This window comes from Dipodomys merriami, unplaced genomic scaffold, assembly GCF_024711535.1.
Source record: "Dipodomys merriami isolate MVZ:Mamm:240054 unplaced genomic scaffold, mDipMer1.0.p SCAF_476, whole genome shotgun sequence".
Taxonomy (NCBI): domain Eukaryota; kingdom Metazoa; phylum Chordata; class Mammalia; order Rodentia; family Heteromyidae; genus Dipodomys; species Dipodomys merriami.
Window position 1 is genome coordinate 410,161 of NW_027206042.1, and position 18,863 is coordinate 429,023.

The window sequence follows — 18,863 nt, forward strand, 5'->3', positions numbered from 1 at the left end:
ATAAAAAGTATTCCAATGCATTTGAAATATAATTGGGCATGTGGGAAGATATTCAGGATGCATCATAAAAATACATATAAAAGAGCTGAAATAGTAAAATCTACATATCAAAAAGGAACCTTCTCGAAGGAGATATGCTGTTAGCTCTATTTTGGTGCAGAGTACTCAGTTATTTTTGATAATGAGAGTTCAGTAAGACATGAACTGTGTGATTTTGCATTGCTATAAAGTGTGGAACACAGTATAGTGGGATATAATCAGTTCCTTCAGTGCAGATCTGCACACAGATACTCAAGTTGAAGTAAATGTTCTTTCAGAATCTGTTTTTCTTTTTTACACAAGCCGGATAGTATATGAAACTTTTAAATTATTTTTTAAGATCCTTTCCTTTTTATCTTATGATCACAAATCTCCACAGCAGTCTGGATCCCCATCTGCTGGTCAGCTTGAGAACTCACGAAAGCAATATATGCTGCTTCTTTGATTTATTTTGGAGCGCCGGGGGTGGGGGTCGGGTGGAGGGGTTCAGGGGAGATAGGGGGTATCTTTTGATGCCAACATCGCTTCCATTTGCACAATATCATACAAGTCACTAGCTTTACAATTTTAATACATGGCTACAAAAAATACAGTCTGGAATCAGAGTTTTGTGATTTTTTTATACTAAGTGCTGTGAGTTTCAGGGAGAAAAAGAGACAAATTGAGACATTGCTTTTGTCATATCTGTCTTTGAAGATGTTGAATAATTCTTGCAGTAGTTTAAAGAGTTCATAAAACAGTTTCATTCTTTCTCAAATGACTAAATATACCTTGGTTTTTATTACTTTTGCTTCTGAATTTCCTTCCAAAAGAAGAGAAGAGCCAGGCACTGGTGACTCACATCTGTAATCCTAGCTATGCAGAAGGTCAAGATCGGAGAATCGCAGTTCGAAACCGGTGCGGGCAGGAAAGTCCATGAGACTATTCTCACCAATAAAGTAATCAGAAAAAGCATGAAGTGACACTGTGGCTCAAGTGGAAGACCACTAGCCTTGAGCCTAAGCCCTGAGTTCAAAACCCCAGGACTGGTTTGAGGGGAAAGAGAGAGAAAGAGAGAGAGTTTCTTTCTGCTAGTCTGACTACATGACCTCTAAGGGTCTTAACTACTTTAAAATTCTACAGTTTTTCTCCAAGAATCCCATTGATTTTTAAATTCTGTAATTCTATAAAAAAAATAAATTGATGAAAATAATTAATTCCCATGATGTATTTTATTCCAGAGTTACTTTGGTCTGACTCAGGTACAAAAAAACTTAGAGTTGAAACTGAGGATATTTTAAGAACATTTCTGCATTATTCTTCAGCCAATCAACTAAATGAAGGAAGAACATTTTCTAAAGATTTTGATGATACATTTTCTTAAAATAGCTTTACCTTTCTTTTTTTTTCTTCATTTGCCTCTGTTTTTCCCTCTTAGTCTTCCTTATAATTAGATCCATTAGGATAGTTCCAATGTCCTCCCCTTGAGATATTAAAACCTGAGCTTCTTATCACCTCCTGGACACTATTTTAACCTACTTACAAATGGATCTCATAATTCATCTGCAATGAGCCATATTTTTTCATTTTGTACAATTAGACCTCATGTGCACATTCAAGGAAAATGAATAGACACTGTACTTGGAATCACTTGAAACTTTTTTCTCTTTGTTTCTATTTCTCTAATCTAGATCAAACATATTTCCAGAGAAAAGTAATCTACCCAAAGAACATTAGCAAACTAGGTCAATCTGGAGTAAATAGGCATGATTTTTTCCCTCATGTAGCCTTTTATTACCACAAAGTCAATGGTTATTCCTGAAACTGGAGATCCTCACTCAAAATATTTATTTTCCTATATCCCAGCCTTACATTTATCTAAGGGAAAGATAGAATCCAGACCAATTTGATGAATAAGACAATCTGACTTGTTTGCATCACAAAATGTCTCTGTATATTATATTCCTACTGAAACTAGCTTCTTATGACCATCCTTTAAATTTTGAAAGAAACCCTAGTCGCCTATTTTTAAAATCTCTCTCTCTCCTCTCTCTCTCTCTCACACACACACAGACACACACAAAATTTCATATTCATAGTTAGCTGGTATCTATGTCTCATCTGACTTTTATACCCATCTACAAGAGGTGCTCCCAGTGTGATAGTATGATAAATGTTGCCCCAAATTCTTTCTCACTTGTGCCTTATCCCAGTATAGTCTGACTTTTGCTTCTCCTTCTCAGAAATGCTCTTCCTAAAAACCTCAGAGCTGCTTAAAGGCTAAGGCACAACCATCACTTTCCATTTCTCTTGACTTCTCTTTAATATTCAGTACAACAGGCTATGCTTTATTGTTTTACTCCAGGGATAGCATTCCCCTGATTGTCTGCCCACTTCTCTGATGCCCCATCTCTTCGGGTTCTGATATCAGATGAACCCTTTTGTTCTGTGTCTCTCTGTCTCTCTCTGTCTCTCTCTCTCTCTCTCTCTCTCTCTCTCTCTCTCTCTCTCTCTCTCTCTCTCTCTCTCTCTCTCTCTCTCTCTTGCTCTCACTGTCTCTTTCTTCAGACTATTCCCCTCAGCATGAATCTATACATTTATTTTCCAATACCTCCTTAGTTTTCAGTTAGCATCATACTTCAGTTCTACTCCCCAATTACAAGCACCCAACTCCTTCATTAACTCTATTTGGATGTGTTGTAATAACCTTAAACTGAGCTGCTATCTCTTGCAGTCATCCTATCCATCTGCTTCTCTTCTGTTGTCCCAAATCTCCGTTGCTCTTTGAGGATGCATGGAATTGTTCTTGATACATAACTCTGCCTCCAAATGTCTCACCAGTTGTTATGATTTTCTGCATGTTTTTCATCCACTAATATAACCACATAGAGTATAATCCCTTACCCAGAAAATCTGCCTTCCTAAATTATCCTCTCTGCCCATGCTTATTGTCTTTTAAGCCGTACTTTAGTGAAAATAGTATTTGAAAATCCAGATTACATTTCTAAGTGTTCTCAGTAGCTGTCCTGTGAGATTAAAAAGTATTATTAGTAGCTCAAACTATACTGTCCTCCATAACCTGGTTAGTCCTAACCTGGGTCTTTTTTCTCCCTCACTCCTGTATTCCTGTTGAAACAGATTGTTTCTGTTCTTCAGCTGCATCATTTTCCTTTTCTCATAGACTCACATTCAGCATTAGGGTGTCTGGGTGCAGTCATTATGCTATGGCTTGACAACAATGCTGTTGTCGGTGAGTATGAGGAAAAATAACAGCATTGTACCTACTGGGTCCAAAATTGCTCATTGGAGGTTCACCAAGGTTCATATTTCAACCACCAATGTAAGTGCTGGTGACTTCTCCATCAGCCTAGTTCCTTGATAAAGGTGACATATTATACCTCCTGGATTCCTACACTCACTGCCTACACTGTCATACACACTCTTAAATAACTCAACTGATAAATTATTTTACTTGCTATGAAACATACTAATTTTATGCTATATAGTCACAACTACTTTCACCTCTGAAGCTCTCAACTTTTACAAGCTAAAAATAATCTGTTTTTATAGCTATCAGCATGATTAAAGATAGCAATTATGGTAAACTATATCTCCAAGAGAAGCCTTTTTTTCCTGAGTATTTTAAAAATACAAAAATAGACTACTTTAATTAAATACTTGCATTTGAATCATAATTACTAGTAACATTATCACAATGGTACAATTAATAGAGGTCTTTTTATCATTTGTTGCATATATAATCGTGTAAAATATTTCTAATATAACTGCACATCTAAGTATGAAAGCTCATAAGAGATAGAATCTCACTCTCTGTCTTCAGAGTATGGTTATATTACTAATTGGTTTTATTTGTCACCTTCTCAACCTATTAGTAAGTGTAGATTTTAAAGATTGGTTAAAATATATGGTATAGGTTTTTCCGCTGAAATTCTATGGAGCATAAAATTTAGGTGTAAGTTGGTTAATAAAAATCAGTTTTATATAATTCACAAGCAGTATAATGAAAGACTATATACTAATATCTAAGAAATTGTTAAAATATTTCACTTATTCCATATACAATACTTTTAGCCATTTCTTCCCAACATACAATTTCATGGTTATTATAATGTATGTCTGTAAACCTCTGAACTATACTATAACTGGACACTTAAGGCAATCAGAGTTGCTTCCTCTATTTTTTTTTTGGTCAGTTGTGGGACTTGAACTCAGGGTCTGGGTGCTGTCCCTGAGCCTCTTTGTGCTATGGCTCTACCACTTGAGCCATAGCACCACTTCTGGCTTTTGAGTGGTTAATTGGAAATAAGAGTCTCACAGGAACTTTTCTGCCCAGACTGGCTTCGAACCACAATCCTCAGATCTCAGCCTCCTGAGTAGCTAGGATGACAGGCGTGAGCTACTGGCACCCCACAATTGCTTCCTCTTTTTATGAAAAAAACTGACTTTTCCCACAGAAAGGCAAAGGATATTATACTGAAGCTTATTGATTTAGAAGCTATTGGATTAATTACCCAAATGAGAAAAGTAAGTGGAAACCACTGCATACCTCTTTCCTTATAGCCTATTCTTATAAACCCCATGGAGTTACTATCATTTGAATGTAGATTGAAGCTAAACTTCCTTAAAGTTCTGGAATTCAATGTTTACTGACTATTTTTACTTGTAACTATTAAATCAGAAAAATAATCACTGAAACATCATCATTCATGTATGTGTGACATTTTGGTCATATCTACCCTCCTTTCTACCCTCTCTTAACCTTCTCACTCTCTTCTTCCCCTTTGAGCCTCCCTTATTCTTCCTAAAAATCTTTCTTTGTTTCTTCATATGAGAGAAAACAAGCAATGCTTGTCTTTCTGTGTCTGGTTTTATTTTATTTAACATGATCTCCTCCAGTTCCATGACATAATTCCATTCTTTTTTCTAGCTGGCTATCATTTGTGCCTCTAGTTTCTCAATTTAATCAATAATTTGAGAAATTTACCAGCCTTATTTCTGTCAAACAAAGCAAAGAGAAGGCAGCGTGGTGGTATCCAGCTATAATCCCAGAACTCTGGAGGCAGAGGCTGAGCAGAAGGACTGTGAGTCAGAAGCCAGCCTGCACTATGTGCATAGTGAAATTCTAACTCAATTTCTTAAGTAAAATATTAAAATAAAAGAGAAAAATCTGAAAGTGTTCAATGATGCAACATAGGCTATGGTCATGGATTTAAAAGATCTGTAGCTCTCCTCTACCAAAATTTCTACCTTTTGTTTTCACTCCACAATAGAGAATTTTTTTGCATTATGTTGATGATTATAAATGAAAAATTCTCCTTAAGGAAACCAGGAAAGCCAAGAACCAAACATTTGTAGATGAGTCCACTGGTACTACTAATACACCGACCTCATTTACTTTTTCTAAAGAGTGTTCTCAATGAGAGAACATGATACAATTTGAATAGAGTACTGAAACCACCCTCATTCTAATTTACATAATGGTATTGTTTTAAACCATCCTAAAAAGTCACCACAAACACACCGCCAGCAAGATTGTTTGGTGCCGATATTATATGCCCAGCCTCACCATGAACATTTTGATTACAAGTACAGCATATGCTTGACACACCACCGAACACCAGCTGGGTCCCGCTTCCTCCGGGAAGTTCCAGCTGGCTTACAGGAAGCCATCCGTCCAGAGCGAAGATTTCCTTTGGGCCACCAGCGAGTCAGAAAAGTGAGGGTCTCTCATGGTTCACTAGATCTCTGTGGTCGCCCGCCAGATACATGTTTTGAGTCAGGGGTGTAAGTGGGCACAGTGTGACATTTCCCCAGCGGCTTGTTCTTTTGGTGTCCTCTAAAGTGACTTGTTCCCTTAGGACACAATTTGCAGCCTTCTTCTCCTCGCTTGACTTTACCATTGTTTTAGATGATAAAATCTTCCGTTTTGCACAACTACCAGGAGTTCACAGCTGCCTCTTTTGACCTAAGGTAATTTAAACGTATTTCTTTCTTTGCCTTCTCAAAAAAAAAAAAAAGTGGCTTAATGGGACTTTGAATTTTTTCCTATCACAAAAATTCGTAAGGTTTTTGTCAAAAGAGATTTGAAATACCACATGAAATGATGTACTCACATCCCTCACCACCACCTCCAAATACCTGAATTACATAAATAAAACATTACATAAGAAGTACTTTGCTACAATTTATGGGAGGTAAATTTAACAAGATCTGGCTCACTGTAAGAAAATTCAACTTATCTTTCTCTGATCCTTTTATTCTATACAGGGAGAGAAATTTATGTCAGTTAAAAAAATCTATTACTGCTTCTCATAACTGAATCCATTATTTTTCCCCATGCTCCATCAGGGTAAAAACAAGAATAATAGATTGCTTTGACAGAACCTTGAACATAAATGTCCCCAAGAATCCGACACAGTAAGTTAAATGAGTTTCAGGTGGTATTAAAACAAGAAAGGAATAACCTTCTTTTTATATTTCAAAACCAGATCCTATTTAAAAATTTATTTTCACTACTTACCACAGAAAGACAAATTATTGAGTGGTTGAATTTGCACAATAAAATGAGAATGTTTCGGTTCATTTCTACCTATGCCCAAGCGGAACTGAACCCAAAGAAATGAACTCAGGGAAAGGAGCTATTTTCTGTTAAGTTTTGCTAATTTTTAACTAACCTACTCCTTGAGTACATTAGACAATATAACTTAAATAAATAAATGAAGTTATCTTTTAAGTCATCGAGTGATTGAAAATATTAATATTGACCATACTTTACAGATATTCTTGCTTCTATAAGTGGTTTTATAATTATTAGCTCCACAAACCCATTGTAGTATCAGGTCTTCAGCAAAGTTTCTGTATGTACTCACCTACCAGCCTAATATATAAGGAGGTGTGGGATGATAGACACACAGACAGATATATCTGCACATAGATTAATTCTAATAATTAGTTTATCTCAGATGATTTTCTCATGGACATCTCTCCAGCAATTAATCTCTAATTTTATTCAGCTAAATTAACACACCAATTAATCTCCAGGGAAGACAATCACATTCCCATGTTCAATGTCAGACCTTCTTCTAAGCCACTCAACATCCATATGAAATGTGTTATTAGTCCAGAGTGGACATGTGACCCACACAGAAAAAGAATCATGGAGATTAAGAGTGAAATTTCCATCTAGCTTTAGCAAAGTGAGAAGATAATAAAGAGCCCTAGTTGCTGCTGGCACTCTGGTATAAACATTGAGAATAAGGATTATATGAGGTTTGGGGTAACATTATTGAGGGTTAATGGTATTAAACCTGGCACCTTCCTTACCTCTTGCCCCTGAGTTTTAAAAAGTTTACAAATTGGTTTCTTGCTTATTCATAGACATATTCTTCTCAAAGAAAAATAAGGGAATACACTCAAAACAATATGTTTTCTCATGGCTTGTTCATTCTAATTGCTATGAATCACATCTTTGAACATACATTTGACTTTGAAACTAACGTGGAGAAGTCTTGTTATTCTTCTAATGCAGCAGAGAATTTGATATACCCATTGCTTAAGAAGGCAGTAACATTGTTACGAAGGTTAACACAAATTTAAGATAGCTAAAAAAGTTCATCTAGGAGTCAAGTTTATATTTATAACCTAGTTCAGACATTATCCCTAGCCTCTAGATCTGAAAAGAGCTTGACTTGCCTTGTGATCTATTTAAAAGTGGCTTAGGTACCAATTTTAAAAATGACTTAGAAGGCTGTAGCAATACTACTCTTACCTTGTTTTGCTTAATGACTTTAATACCTACTTCTTACACCTTGTGGGCTATTGGGTGTCTGTCACATATTTCTGTACATAATAACTCAACAGCTTTGCAACCTGATTCTTAACATTAAGAGATTAAAACTAATACAGATGATTCTCAAATGACACATACTGAGGTATAGAAAAATTCCATCATTTCCTTCTAAAAAACGAGAACGATTTTAATTCTTTTTCTCAACAGCTGCTTCATTTTTTTATGCATAAGAAAAATATGTGCAATTACTTCAAGTACAATCAAGTCATTTAACATGGCTTTCCCATCATTGTAGTTACAGGATATTTTAAAAGAGAGGGGAAAAAATCTCAAAGCACAGGTCCTGCTGTGCAGCAATGCAATCAAATTCCTTCATAATAACAGCTTGATGGGATTCAGCAATCTGAGGAATAATGAATAACCACTCTAATCAGTAAACAGGAAAATGCTACAACAGTCACCACGTAAAAATTGACTATCATCTGTTGATTCTCTTGATCGGCATTTCAAACAATAAATAGAAATGTAAGGATCTTTTAAGAAGAAAAATAACCTCATTAAGTGTGTTAGATTTTGCCAGGCAGTTTGAGAAAATGATAAACCACCTTCTACTGCTCTGTAGTGTTTCCCAGTCAATAAAATATACATATAATCTTTTGTGAAATACATGGCCAAATTTGTCCTTTTACCCACACATGTCAAGATAAATGGGTATTGTGATTGGCTGATAACATTGTGTCTCTGGACTGATTATTTGATTTTTTTTGCTTCCATCAATGTTCATCTTATGAAGTTATTTGTATCAGAATATGAAGAGTCTGTTTCAAAATAGTCCTCAAGTTTCCAATGCAGTGTCTCAAAGGTAGGTCTTTCTTTAGGCTCTGAATTCCAGCACTCCAACATGATACTATAGAATTGCTGTGGACAACTCGCTGGTTGTGGGAGTCTGTAGTTGTGACCCAACATCTGGATTACTTGAGCACCTGTCATACCTGAAAACAATATAGAATGGAACGAACAAAAACAAGCAAAAGATTAGTCTTCAGTTCATAAGCACCAATACACTAGATTGCAAAGCAAATCAATTTCCTGGGCAAGATGATGGGAATCTACCTTCCAATTCCCAGTTTGCAGAGATTAAATCCTGCAGCAAGTTGTGTCTGTCTACAAGAGCTCAATTCAAGAGCAAAGGAGAAGGAAGCAATAAGCCACCTCATTAATGTAAATTATCATCATCAAATTTTATCCCTCAAGCCCTCACAGGCACCGAGTCTGGTCAGCTTCATCACTCTGCCCTCTAAGTCTAGGAAAAACAGCTCAAGGCACACCTAAGGAAGTGACCTACAGCAGAAAGGCTCACTTCGGAATTCATTACTCACCACTATAAGGCATTTTGCCATAAGTAATGATTTCATAAAGCAGGATTCCAAATGACCACACATCAGACTTAATGCTGAATTTATTAGTACGAATGGCTTCAGGGGCAGTCCACTTCACTGGCAGCTTGATTTCATGTTTAGATTCATAGATGTCTTCATTATCTACCTGTTAATGCATTAAAGAGTCGATCCAAGTTAAAGTATTGCTGGGGATTTTTGTTGTTGTTGTTTGTTTGTTTGTTTTGCTTCCCTCACTCATTTAAAGTTTCATGTTAAATTTTAGAGGGAAAAATATCCAAAATGATCTTAGATCAATTGATGATTATAGTAGCTAATTCTGAGTCACACAGGTAAGGTTGAAAAATGTAGGAATTGCATTAATAAAATATTATTTGACAGCCTACTATTATTTGATCAGCCCTGGAAGGACTATTCTATTATATTGGGAGATCTCATATAAGATGCTTTACAAATGATGCTTAGAAATTTAGTAAAAGAAAAGGAAGCGAAGTCTGGGGTTATTTTAATTTACTGGTGATATTGAAGAGCCAGTGGCTTTGATAATTACAAAATAACCACTTGCTAATGCTGAAAAAATAGAATTCAAATGATTCAAACTAATAGATCAACTCACTAGGGTTTTAATTAGCTTACCAAAAGGAAAGTTGATGAGTATGTGAGGATCAAAAGGGAATCTTTTATTTGTTGTACTTCATGTCCCATATCCATATTTTAGAGGTATAATATGAAGATTTAAAAGTAAATCCAGAGATAAATACCTAATATTATGCTTCTATGTTAGTATATTTTGGACTCATGTCACCAAGTAGGTTAAGGAAGGGGAATTTAAAAGTTGGTGGCTGTAGCCAGCACCCTGGCTCATGTCTGAAATTCCAGCTACTCAGGATACAAAGAACAGAAGGATCATGGTTCCAAGTCAACCTAGGTCTAAAGTTAGTAAGACCCTCAATTCAACAAGAAAGCTGGGCTCTCTCATTCCAGCTATATAGAAGACATAAGTGGGAGGATCACAGGCCAGGCAAAAATAAAATGAAACAAAAAGAAACAAAGCATAACAAAAAAAGTAGGAGCCTTCCTAAAAATAGCTAAAATAAAAATGTTCTGGATGAATGGCTAAAATCTTAGCCCAACCTAACAAGAATAGGGTCCTGAGTTCAAACCAGAGGATTCCACCCTCCAGACTTGTAGAATTCTGGCAACATGTAGATTAGTTGGGCATAGAGTAAGCAACAATAGATTCTGTAATCATATAAAGTATGTTGCTTTTGTAAAAGAAATTCAGGAAGAAATACTGGTAGTAAATGAAAAGGCAGACCATAAATTCAAGGACACAATTACACATTTACAACTCAAGTAGATCATTATTTTCTGTGTTTTTCTTCCCTATGTTGAAGAAATTGGAACAGACAGATAGACTATAAGTCTTGGGCTATTTGAAGTGTTCTGTGAACTAGGGACTTGGAAAAATGGTGTTTTGAAGAATAACACAGGGTAGTGTTCTTAGAGGCTGAATGTAAACCTAGTACAAAATGAATTAAAACAAAATCAAATCTACCTTAAAAACTCTTGCAAGTCCAAAATCTGCTACTTTGTAGATATTATGTTCACCAACGAGGACATTTCTGGCAGCAAGATCTCTGTGGATATAGTTCTGAGACTCCAAATAAGCCATCCCTGAAGCAACCTGGGCCGCCATGTCTACCTGTTGAGGCAAATGGATTTTTGTCCCAGCATCATCTAAGCAATAAGAGAAAACAAAAGAGAATGACATTGGAAAATATTTAGACTACTGGATGAATTCTGGGACTTTTGATGAATGATATGTGGTACTGATCTGAGAAAGGAGAAAAGATATCCTGAGATCAAAACACAACTACCATTATCTGAAAGAGCTAAGTTATTGCTATTTTTCAATATCACAAGTCACTGACTCATAGCCACTTAGCTGCTTCTAGATTGCTTTGATTTCTTTGAAACATGGTACAGTTTGCTTTATTCTTTGGATCCATCTTCTTGTTGACTGATCTAATAAAGACAGATTTTTCTTTAAATCTAGCTCACTAATAAAAATAAAGGATGTATCAGTCATTATAAAATGTGCATATTGCATTTGAACTAATAACCTTAGTAAATTTGTATTTGTTTGCTTGCTTTTCTTCTGGTCCTGGGGCTTAAACGCGGGGCCTGGACCATGTTCCTGAGCCTCTTTGTATTGCACTCTACCACTTGAGCCACAGCGCCACTTTTTACTTTTTCTGAGTACGTTATTGGAGATAATAGTCTCATAAATGTCCTTGCTCAAGCTGGCTTCAAACCACAGTCCTCAGATCTCAACCTCCTGAGTAGCTAGGATTACAGGCTTAAGCCACTGGCACACAGCTTATTTAATTGCTTTCTTAACCAGTTATTGTTAGAACAGCTTGTGCATCTTTTTAGGTATAGACATATCTTAAATAGGCATTTAATATACTGCTTGTTGTGTATAGCTAAGTATAGAAAATTTACATAGTAGGATCAGTTACATGATTAGTAAAAGAAGTCAATGCTGGGCTGAGAAGGTGGCTCAGTGGTGGAGTGCTTGCCTTGCATGCCTGAGGCCCTGGGTTCGATTCCTCAGCACCACCACATAAGCAGAAAAAAAAAAGCCAGAAGTGGCGCTGTGGCTCAAGTGGTAGAACGCTAACCTTGAGCTGAAGAGCTGAAGGACAGAGCCCAGGCCCAGAGTTCAGGCTCACGTCCGGACCGCCCCTGCCCCAAAAAAGAAGAAGTCAATGCTACTTTGTGGTGACTTTCTGAAATAACATCAGTTATTCCTGGGTTTTATTAATCTGCCATATTATTAGTAGTATCTTCTAAATTTATGAAGAATTTTTTAAAGTTTCACATAAATTTCAAATATTATATCTTTTTCTAAATAAACCAAATATTATTGCAAGGCCCATTGAACTTGTCATGAAGTTTAGACATAAGCTCTGACTTGAGAGAAAGCAATTATAAAGGAATTAAGAATTGTGATTTGAAGATGGAATGTCAGACTTAATATTAAGTCCAAGGTTTTCTCCCCCACCCCCTCTGTTTATGCTAGACCTGAGATTGAAATCAGGACCCAGGCAATGAATCTGAGCCACAGCTCTACCTCTGATTTTTTTTTTTTTTTTTTTTTGGTGATTAACAGGAGCTAAGAGTCTCTTATGGACTCTCCCTCTCAGGCTAGCTTCAAAAGGTGATTCTCAGATCTTTGCCTCCTGAGTAGCTAGGATTGTACAGGCATGAGCCACTGGTGCCAGGCTCTTTGTTTGTTTGTGACCTTAGATAATATCCTTAATATATTTCTTTCTCAGTTGGTCCTCATCTGTACATTGACAATACTAGCCTATAGAATTAGCCGTTAAAATGAAAATCAAGCCACTTAAAATAATATCTGGTGCCTAGAAGTTTCAATAGATTATAGCTGTTAATTTTGTCATTGTTCCTAAGCAAGATGAAATCATTCAAGTCTTGTTAAGCTAGGGATCCATATAAATTATCTCTGTGGAAGTGGCTAAAAGAAATCAAGTGTATTGTCCACATCTTATATGAGTGTATATAACTATAGAAATAAGTTTCTATAGATAAACAACTATAGATATAGATATAAATTTATGAGCAGGAGTTAAAACATAAAAAGTAGAGTTTACTCCCAGAAGTTACAGATTCATGAGAAATAGATTCATGAGGAAAATAGAACTGTAAGAAAACTGAGGAGATCAGAAGTAGTGCTGTGGCTCAAGCAGTAGAGTGTTCACCTCGAGTTGAAGAGCTCAAGGACAGTGCTCAAGCCCAGAGTTCAAGCCCCAGGACCAACAGCAACAACAACAAAAAAGAAAACTGAGGAGAGTCAGCTAGAATCATTAGAAGAATCTACTGTAATGAGTCAATGGCTTCAAGGAAGAGAAAATTGTTATAGTTGTCAAATTTCATCTATCAATTCAGAAAGACAGGACTATAAGGCAACTGATGAATATAATGTAAGAGGAATCATTGGTGGCTATGGTGGCAAGAGTCATTTTACTAAACATAGTGTAGAAGATGTTGAGAGCTGAATACAAGTCTAGAGAAGAGGGAAAATTCCAAAACCTTTATCAAAAAGAGAAGAGAATAAAATCTGGTACAAATAAAAGTAATGCTGAAGGAAAATAATTCCCAGAAAATGCAGCACCAGTGAGGAGCTGTGATTGGTACAGAATGCAAAGGTCATGTTCTTTTTTTTTTTCCCCGTGAAAGGGCCTGAACTCTGGGTCTGGGCACTGTCCCTTAGCTCTCCAGCTCAAGGCCAGCACTCTACCACTTGAGCAACAGTGCCACTTTCCGGCTTTTTCTGCTTATGTGGTGCTAAGGAATCAAACCCAGGGCCTCATGCACACAAGGCAAGCACTCTACCATTGAGCTACCTTCCCAGCCCAAATCCTTTTTTTTTTTTTTTTGTCAGTCGTGGGGCTTGAACTCTGGGCCTGGGCGCTGTCCCTCAGCTCTTCAGCTCAAGGCTAGTGCTTTACCACTTCAGCCATAGCACCACTTCTGGTCATGTTCTAATTCTTGATTTTGGCACTGGCTGCACAGTACTGTACTTATTTGCTTTATAACTGCATTTTAAACTCTACTACATGATTTATGCCCATTCTACATACATGCTATCTTTCCCAGTATGGAATAAAACAAAACAGAGCTGAGAGAAATTTTAAAAAGGAAAGCCTTAAATACAGAGTGTGCTGTTGCGTATGTGCATATATTATTTGGAAGGCAAGCAACATATTCAAATAGGCTGTGAGGTGAATCTAACCAAGTGCTCACAATCCTGTTGTCTGTGTGTGTGTGTGTGTGTGTGTGTGTGTGTGTGTGTGTGTGTGTGTGTGGTAAAGCATTTTAAAGCATTTGCCTTGTATATGCAAGGTCTGCAGGGGCAATTTACCACTGACCTGAATCCCTAGCCCATGATTTTGGGGAACATACCTCTGTAGCTCAGTCTGGCTTAAACTTTATATATACAAGTTTAGAGTTATGAGAAGAGAATATTGTAATGAGTTTCCAGATTCCTGACCATAGCAACCATTATATTTATAAATATAATTTATAAATAACTATAACTATATTATGCATAAACTTATATACAGCTTATGAATATATATATATAATGTATATATATGTACAGCCCAGATTGGTCTTAAACTCAAGATCCTCCTTCTCCACTTCCCAAGTGTTGGAATTATAGGCAGGATCCACCATTCCCATCTTCCTTTTGTCTTTTAAATCCTTTTGCCCTGGAAACACACAGAAAACTACATTTCCCAACTCTCTCTGCAGTTAAGTTGGACCCTGTCATGAATTCTGATCAATACAATATATACAGAAACTAACAACTAAATATGTTACTTCCATGTCCAATGCTTAAGATTTCCTACATCTCTGTGGCTAGAGCTAGAATTTCACATTAGTAATGCTTCATGATGAAGCTTAAATCCCAATATCAAACAGGAAACAACCTAAAAGAAAAGTTTAGCCCACATAAAAAATAATGTTTTTGTGTGCTAATTTACTAAGACTTACCAATTGTATGTCATGGCATAGCAATTTCTTTTGATACAAAATTTTCTCAATAAGAAAAGAAATGTATGGGAATTAAGGCAAGTTGGTTACTAAACAGAAGCTTCCAAATGTTCTCATAAATGCCTCTCCCCAGACACTCATAATCCTCCTAAACCTCCTTCTGCAAGGCTGGGTTGGGCCATTTGACAAATAAATATGGCAGAAATGATGAGATCTTAGAGTGATCACGTCTAAGATTAAATTCTGAAAAACTGGTAACTCTGATGCTCTCCACTCTCTTTCATTTTATTGCTTGCTCACTTGCAAGTTGCCATGTTTCTACTTCCCAATGTAGCAAGAACCATAGGCCTTCTCCAGAAAAGGATGGACCTCCTCAATCCAATAGCCCAGGGTGAATCGGTTCCTGCCAGCAATCATATACGTGAGTTTGGAAGTGGACCAACCTTAGCCTTCATAACTGGAGCACATGCCAATATCTTGCCCACAGTCTCATGAGATTCTAGACTATACAGCATGTCTCTGGATTCCTGACCATAGTAACCATGAGGTAATAAATGCCAGATATTTTGAAGCAATAGGCAACTAATGCAATTGATGTTAGGAAAATAGCATCAGTGCTATCTATGAGGTTAAAAGCATGAACTATGGAGCCCAATTTCCATCTTAAATAAGTTGCTGATGCTCTCTATACCTCAGGGCCTTCAACTATAAAGTAGTTAACAATTCTTAACTCTTAAGGTAGTCAGAAAAATTCACAAGTTAATATTTATAAAGGACTTAGAAAAATGCCTGCTGTGTCAGTAGCCATGTAACCATGTAACATGGTTTTCAAAAAAAATCTAAATGTTCCTCTCTCACCACTGTCCCATACAATTGATTTCTGTTAAATTACTAAATTTGATACTGAGAATAAGTGTTTGAAGTATTGTTTACTCTTGTCTCTATTTCATAGGATTCCCTATTTCTCTTAAGAGTAGGCAATAGGTTGTACAGTTAAGATTCAAATCCATGTATATTTGAAGCTGAAATTTTATGTTCCCAAAACTCTTTTATTTCCCCTCCCTAAATTTACCCCACATATAACCAGTAAGTACTCAGAAGTCAGAAGACAACCACTGTTATTTAGATGGAGTCAGCTGAAGGGTATCTCAATAGAAATACCATACTTGTCTACTTCAGTCGGTCTAAATCAACTGTTCTGAAGAATGAGGAACACCCTGCTGAGACTTGATTTATGAAAATAGAAAACGTTTTATGTTCTTTAAGGAATACTTTAATGCATACATATGGTAGATGTTCTATAAGTATTTATTGAGGAAAAATCTAACCACATGAAAGAGGATATAGATATTTATCCTTTCTAAATTTCAGTTTGAAATACCTGTTATCAATTATCTTCAGTGTTAAAGTTTTCTGTTGTTGTCGTTTGGGGGCGATCTCTCCGATTTCAGAGAACAATATTACAAAGGGAAACTCAGCTAAGCTTAGAGGTTACAAAAATTGTTTTATAAAAATATGTGTTATTTCAAATACCAAATACAACATATAATCCTATTACAGTAGATAATAAAAGGTTTTTACTGGCAGGCAGCATACTGGAGGAAATTGTGTATTATACACGTGCTATTGTGAACAGGGCAGTAGCTTTAAAAGTACAAAACAACCTCAGAAGATACATGTAACACAACCATCATATATCCCAGTATAAATGTTCACAAACCTGTGACACTTTGTATCTGCACCAAAATAATGAGTAAAACAAAAATACTCAACTTTCAATGATAAAAATTGTCTTCCAATTTAATGATGTGTAAACTAATGGGCTACTTAAGTATGACAGATTCATGTCAAGATCATTTGATTAAATTTACACCTTTTGATTGAAAGGGGATAGTATACAGTAAGTATATATTCATTAACCTTTCTGGTTGCTAGGTATTATTACAAATGAAGGCCTTAGGAAACTTGTCAAGGTAACTAAACCCAGAAAATGAAATAGTTCAGAATCAGCCCCTGATAAAACCACATCAAAAAAAACATACAAATGCTCAATGCCAGAAAATTTTTCAGGCTACTAAATGGGATCTCTTCTAGCTGATACCAAGAGTCTCAAACTAACTTGTCTCCAAATCCCAATCTTATGAGGTCTGGTATGGTCTCAACTACTCAATCCATCAACACATATCTAATGCACTCATTCCATATGCCAGACACTGCTCTACCACGTTGACACTTTCTGCCTTCTGTAGAATTGTATTTAGAAGATATTAAAAATAAGCTAAATAAATAAGTCATGTAATATAAAAAATTGACTATCCAGGAGAAATAGTTTTCAAATTTGACAGGTGATCAGTGAAGAACTCACCAAGATGGAAGTGTCAAAGACTTTCAGGAAATGAGAAGTCAGCATGTGGATAAACAGCATGGGGGAATAAAACAAGCAAAAAACAAAAACAAAAACAAAAACAAAAACACAGACCTCAAGGCAGAAGAGTGACTGGAGGGTAAAAGGAATAGGAAAGAAGGTACCAAGTAACAAGAGGAATGTTGTAGGAGATAAGGCCAAAAACTAATACAGAGCCCAGACAAGACTTTCTGAGTTAAACAGATATAAGAACCAATGAGCTATGAACTGTGTGTTCTTTTGAAGAGACACAATCCTCGTTGCTCTCACTAAGTTTCTTATGTCCCCATCACCTGATTATGAGCTAAGCAAAAGATAGCTCATTACTATCCCCATTAAAGTGCTATTAAATTTGAACATGTTCTATTTAATACTGCTCCTTGTTACCTGGGTTGTTATAATACAACTTGTATATAAAATAGTTTCCCCAAAGAAATAAAAGAAGAACCAGTGAGAGTCTTTGAAGCTTCAACCTGAGAAGGGGCAAGCTGATCTGTATTTTAATTATATTTCTCTATTATGCTTTTTTTAAAAATGACCAAAAAGGAGGAAGAGAATTAATGGTATTCACTAGACATTACATTGGAAATGAACTTTACAATTTGGAGGAAGGAAGTTGGGGGGGGAGAGAAAATGAGGGAGGAGGTAACACTGTTCAAAAAGAAATGTATGCATTATCTTACCTATGTAACTGTGACCCCTGTACATAAACCTTACAGCAAAAAACAAAGACAGACTAATAAAGATGCTATTATCAAACCTAATATAGCCAGTGATGGCTGGAACCCGGGTAGAACATTGAGAAAGGTAACTAATTAAAATAGCAAAAATAATAAACACTGGATATGTTTGAAAGGAAAACAATAAAAGGTATGTTTGGTTAGATATGGGATATAGATGTAGAAATGACACAAAGGTCAAGTGAGTATTGACATCGTCGAAGAAAGAAATACTGGAAAAGTAGCAGATCAATAGGAAAATCAGATGATCAGTTCTTGGCATATCCTTGTGAGTTGTGTGGTAGAAATTAGAGATGTATGAAAATATTTTTTCTTCTCTTCAGTAGTACTTCAAATGATCATACTTTCTTAACCCACTTGATTGCATTTGCCCAAACAAAAAAGACACAGCAATGACCTAGATCACTTCTAGTCAGAAGCTTCCAGAGTCAAGGTGAAACCAGTCCCATCCTCTTCTTCTCAAAGGTGATCAATAAAATGTAGCCACCAGGCAACCAATTTTACACATGGAAAATGAGGACAAAACACTTGTCAAGTGGAGTCCCTAGTGTCTGGAGGCTACTGCCATAGCTACATCTTCCAAACTGACTCAGCATCCAAGTGAAGATTGTGGTTCTATCAGCAGCAGAGTATATTATTCAGAAGCAAGGAATAAAATTGGGGCCTCCTTAATACATTGAAGTAATGACACTGGCTGAAGTGAACAGGAGAACAGAATACGCTTGGAAAGATTCCTGGAGAGTTCAAAATTAGTAGGAGAAAAACAAAGGAGGGGTTAAAATGCTTGACAAGAAATGTACTCATTACCTTACTCATGTAACTGTAAGCCCTCTGTACAGCATCTTTATAATAAAGTAATTTTTAAAAGAAGTATGCACAAATTGAGAACTGATCCGAAAAGGAAGATT

At 36.2% G+C, this 18,863-nt stretch overlaps 1 protein-coding gene across 1 annotated transcript in view; it reads right to left on the reverse strand.

The window, feature by feature from the left end:
* Window positions 1–7,009: 7,009 nt before the first annotated feature.
* LOC138808754 (tyrosine-protein kinase FRK) overlaps window positions 7,010–18,863 on the reverse strand; it is an 87,399-nt gene continuing 75,545 nt past the window's right edge. Inside the window, exons 6-8 of the mRNA XM_069994936.1 lie at window positions 10,784–10,965; window positions 9,208–9,373; window positions 7,010–8,820 (exon numbers count right to left, since the gene is read on the reverse strand). Coding sequence (XP_069851037.1) covers window positions 8,609–8,820; window positions 9,208–9,373; window positions 10,784–10,965 — 560 coding nt within the window. The 3' untranslated portion in view covers window positions 7,010–8,608. The remainder of the gene's footprint in view (window positions 8,821–9,207; window positions 9,374–10,783; window positions 10,966–18,863) is intronic.